The following is a 5,306-nucleotide window of genomic DNA, read 5'->3' on the forward strand; positions in this document are numbered from 1 at the left end:
AATAGGCTATAAATGTCATAACTATATCCAATTGTGTGAAATAATAAAGATTCACATTTAAAATGTCATTGTGAAGACTTCTTGATATGGTTATGTGTCTGTTGCGTGCGCGACTCGGAGAAGTGAGAGCAGTTCTGTACATGGCAAGATGTATTCGAGGACTAAGTGGAGCTGAATTAAGTTATTATTTTGCTGTCACTTCGTCTGTTTTATGGCCTAGAAGGTTGTATTTGGCATCTGTGGATAGCTCTAGCTCTCCTCTTTTATCTGACATGCAAGCCATATCTTTTTGACCACGGTTTCATGAGTAAATCAAACGAAAGTAGCGGTAGCCGAAACTATATGACATTCTTATTTGTTTGTCACTTCGTCTGTTTGTATAACACAAAAAGATCGATGTGTTTGGTATCGATGGAAAGCTCTGTTTCTCCTCTTTCATTTGATATGCGTGTGATGTCTGTACGATGCCTGGTCCCGGAGTAATTTAAGCGAGAGCAGTGGCTGCGTGGGTGAACGCAATATAGACTGTAAATATGATATACTTTGATTTAAGTTCATGATTATATTTTATTTTCATACTTGATCGTACAGACACGTGTCTAGTCTCGTTGGAAAGCCGCGGTTCTGCCCTTTCGTGCAATATAGGTCTCATCTCGATGTGACTAATAATCGCGGAGCAATGTAACAGAGAAGAATGGGTGTGTTTTTTGATGCACTTTGCGTCCGTCGGGCTCATATAGGGTCCGTTAAATTGACATGGAAAAAAATAGGATTTGTAAACTGTCGGAATGGGGGTACTAAAATGTGTCGGATTGGCAGCATGTCGAAATAGCAGCATGTCGAAATAGAGGCATGTCTAAATGGAAGCATGTCGTAGTGGTGGCATGTCTGAGTGGCAGCACGTAACCACATCTACCGCTACAGAAGTTCTGCCACTAGTCTGACTCTGTTCTCTTAGCTGCTATCAGTGCTACAGGCTACATCTACCGCTACAACAGTTCTGCCACTACTTTGACGGCAACAAGTCGAGGCAGATGTGTAGACTCTCAACGTGAGGTGTACTACAACAAGCCTGCATGCTGCCATCTACAGTTTAGGAGGGCAAGAGATCTATTTTATGTGGAGAAAATGTTAATGTGAAACTAAACATCGATGCGTATCGATGTTGTTACACCCCTGATCCCACACACACTCATCCTGTCACACACCTGCCCAGGCCTTCACTATTAGCACCGTTACTCTCCAAGAGAGATATAGAAATCAATATAAAATCAATATAAAATCATACATACAGCATGCATCTGGGGTCTGTTATATTCCCTTTTCAGTGACCAGAACTCAGAGTGATGACTGCCCACTTGAAGCAGAATTATGATGGAATCTTCTAGCCTCATATTTTTCTAGTCTTATATATCTCTATGCGTCTCTTATCTGTCCATCTATCTTATGTATCTCTATGCATCTCTCTGATCTGTCTTATGTATCTCTATGCATCTATGTAATCTTGATTGAGAAGATGAAATAGACAGTAAAGTCATTAAGATCACTAGAAAGCACCTGATCTATTCTTCCTCACAGGCTTCTATAGCTGACTAATGTGTTCAGTCTAGATCAGTTCCTTGTATGTACTCGTGGATCTGCTTTGTACCCTAATCTATGCCCATTGCTTAAGGCCAATCGTGTGTGTGTGTGTGTGTGTGTGTGTGTGTGTGTGTGTGTGTGTAGGTTGATGTTTGAGGCCAGTGGGTTCCTGGTGGGCAGTGTGTTCCTGCTGCTGGGCGTGGCTCTGGTTCTGAGGGTGGACGTGGCGGTGAGCGGCTGGTTTAAGAGACTCCTGCCCGATGCCTCCAGGTAACACTGCCTACAATACCCACAATGCACCACCTCTGCCGCCATTACTGCCCTGCACCTCGACCTTGGGAACTCAGAACCCTTGAAATTCGAGGTTACCATGGGAATGGTCACAATTCAGTCAACTTCAACTGCCATTCAGGACCAACTAAGGACAGGACTTGGAAAGTTGAACTCAAAGGTGTCCCCCCCCCCCCCACACACACCGGGGGTCAGAAAAGGCACGAGAAGTCACTGATGAACAGAAACTGCTGTTGGGAGACACTACGTTTTGTCATTTTTTAAAAAGAAACAACACTTTCTACTGCAACTCAAACTGTGTGAAAGCATTGAGCCATCTGATGTGAAGCTGCACTGCCCGTCTGAACGTAGGAGCTCACTCAGTCTGGCTTGTTGTTTTAATGAGAGACGGGCGAGGACTCCTCTCCTCTCCTCTCCACAATACTTACCACTTTTATGGGTGTGTGTACTGTGTGTGTGTACTTGTATGCCAGTGGAGGTATGTGTACTGTGTCCTGACTGGAGGTTGGTGTGTGTTCTGAGTGACCTCCTGAAGGGCTGGTGGGCTGCTTGGTGTGAAGAATCACTTTTATAAATGAGGGAGGGATGGATGGAAGGGGGGATGGAGGGGTGGAATGAATGAATGAATGAATGAATGAGGGATAGATGGATGATGGATGGATGAATGGATGATGGATGGATGGATGAATGAGGGAGGGATGGATGGATGGATTGATGAATGAGGGATGAATGGATGGATGGAGTCTCAGCACAACATGTAAATCCTGTCTTATTGCTGTGTGTTTAATGTGTGGGGAATATTTAATAAATGTGTGTTCAGGGTATGTGTGGGGTTTGTGTGTATGGGGAATGTTTAATAACTGTGTGGGCTATGAATGGGGAATGCTTAATAAATGTGCATGGTCATTGGTCATTGGTTAGGGTCACCTGACTGTAGGGGATCTCCTCCTGATGACGTCATCTCACAGCAATAATCATCTTTTCATTGGTCTGTGTCTGGACGTGCGTTACGTAGCTCACCCGGTATTAACTGCGTGTTTTTTAACGTGTTGAATGGAGCTGAAACTGCAGCTTGTCTTGTGTGTCCTTGGTTTGGCCAGCATCTCTTCACCATGACGGTTTACAGGTCACAAGCTTTAACACATGCCATGCCTTTGAGTGACGTCCTGAATGAAGTCTCCACTCTGTACGCCTCTACTGACTGTTATTTATTTCTGTGTGGTTCTAAGTGTAGGTTCTGTTACGGTTCCTCGTGGAGGAGGGTCACCGTCTTCTCTTTGGCTTCTGCTAGTAACTGCCGCATGCAAGGGAAACAGAGTCAGACAAATCACCACCCAGACGCTGCCAGATTCTGGCCTGCTTCTGACCTGGTTCTGGCCCAGTTCTAGTCTGGTTCTGGCCTGCTTCTGGCTCGGTTCTGGTCTGATTCTGGCTCGGTTCTGCTGATGTCTGGGAGCTCAGGGTGATGTCGCCATGACGCAATAGCTGTGTGTTAGGTGTGCATGGAGCGAGCTGACTAGTGTGTGGGCTGATGGAGGCGGCCTTAGTGTTGGGTGGTGTGGGCTGATGGAGGCGGCCTCAGTGTTGGGTGGTGTGGGCTGATGGAGGCTGCCTTAGTGTTGGGTGGTGTGGGCTGATGGAGGCTGCCTTAGTGTTGTCTGTGGTTTGTGACGTGTTCCTGAGTTTGGGCTGATTGGTTTGGTTTTATTGATCTTAAGAGGGGGTGATGTTGATGAACTCTTGAAAATTCTCCTGAAAATTAATTGTGTTGAAATGAAATGGAAATGAAATGGAAAATCTTACTAATGAATATCTGATTAAATATTTTGTACAACCTCAAAGACCTGTGTTCTTTTTAAACACACACACACACACACACACACACACACACACACACACACACACACACACACACACACAGTGATGTGTCCAGAGGGGGGCGCTCTTTGTACACTTTTAGTCGTTGCTCTCCTCCTGTCCTCTGGTGAATCCCTCTCTCTAGTCCTGGACCCACTTCACCTCACACTGACCCTAGAACAGCCCACAGAGACTCATTCATATACGTTAGTATTCTAAATCTAGTGTGTGAAGGAAAGGTTTAAAGAATGTGTGTGAGGGAAGGGTTTAAAGAATGTGTGTGAGGTAAATGTTTAAAGAACGTGTGTGAGGGAAAGGTTTAAAGAACATGTGTGAGGGAAGGGTTTAAAGAACGTGTGTGAGGGAAAGGTTTAAAGAACACGTGTGAGGGAAAGGTTTAAAGAACGTGTGTGAAGGAAGGGTTGAAAGGAATGGTAAATGGACTACATTTATAAAGCGCTTTTATCGGCTTCTGCGAGCATCCAAAGCGCTTTACATATGCCTCACATTCACACATTCACACACTGATGGTGGAGGCTGCCATTCAAGGCACCAACCTGCTCATCGGGAGCACTGGGGTTACTGTAGGTGTCTTGCTCAAGGACACTTGGACAGGGTCAAGAAGTTGGGCTCAAACCAGCAACCTTCCAATTACTGGACGACTCCTCTACCTCCTGAGCCACTGCCGCTCAAGTGTGTAAGGGAAGGGTTTAAAGGAAGTGTGTGAAGGAAGGGTATAAAAAGGCCTCTAATGTCAGTGTTGTACCTTACAGTCACCATCTTGTAGTATTCCAGTCACCATCTTGAGACGAAGGTCCGTATGGGACGATTACTGTCTACAGCTCACATGTCAGTCTCCATGTTGAAAGATGGTGGCTGCCAGGCATGCTAACTGGCTGAACTAGCTAATCGCTAATTCTCAGAACTTTATTTGACACACTTCTGCAGGTTACCTTGTCATAGCCAGAATAAGCATTACATGGCTACAGATAGAAAAGCAGTCACTTCCAATCCATTGCCAGCTGATTCTTCCGCTATGCCTTACTAGAAGTCTGGTTACAACTTCTCTACACAGACAATGTAGCCTAAGGACAATTACTACTGTATAATGAGTAGACCTATATTAAGGCTATAATAGTAAAGGCATGTCCACTGGAACAGAGCGACTGAGTAGGCTCTCAGTCCTGCACTGACAACATTAAGGATGCATAAACAAATGCTAGGTTTGTAACTTACGCAACCTAATGATACTAAACGAATGCTAGGTTTGTAACATACGCAACTTAATGCATTCTTTCAGCTGGAAATCTAGCTGGTTGGATAGGCATGACTGGGTGAGACGTCCACACAAAATGTCATTTCTGTTTATAAAAACATAGTGAATGTTTTCTAGTGTTTCTAGGGTTCAGGAGTCAAAGGTTGGATCATGCATGTGTTTTTTAGGCATAGTGCATAGTGACTGAAAGAGTACTGAATAGTATTTAAGACATTTCTGAGGGGGTAACACAAACTGTAGGCTATTAACTTGATAAGAGTAGCTTACCCGATATGTGTGTGTGTGTGTGTGTGTGTAGGCT

At 44.6% G+C, this 5,306-nt stretch overlaps 1 protein-coding gene across 1 annotated transcript in view; it reads left to right on the forward strand.

The window, feature by feature from the left end:
- The window catches only part of pigo (phosphatidylinositol glycan anchor biosynthesis, class O), a 22,014-nt gene extending 18,301 nt beyond the window's left edge, over positions 1-3,713 (forward strand). The window contains exon 11 of the mRNA XM_062554382.1: positions 1,726-3,713. Coding sequence (XP_062410366.1) covers positions 1,726-1,855 — 130 coding nt within the window. The 3' untranslated portion in view covers positions 1,856-3,713. The remainder of the gene's footprint in view (positions 1-1,725) is intronic.
- The last annotated feature ends 1,593 nt before the right edge of the window (positions 3,714-5,306 follow it).

The sequence above is a fragment of the Sardina pilchardus genome, chromosome 14, assembly GCF_963854185.1.
Source record: "Sardina pilchardus chromosome 14, fSarPil1.1, whole genome shotgun sequence".
Lineage (NCBI taxonomy): Eukaryota > Metazoa > Chordata > Actinopteri > Clupeiformes > Clupeidae > Sardina > Sardina pilchardus.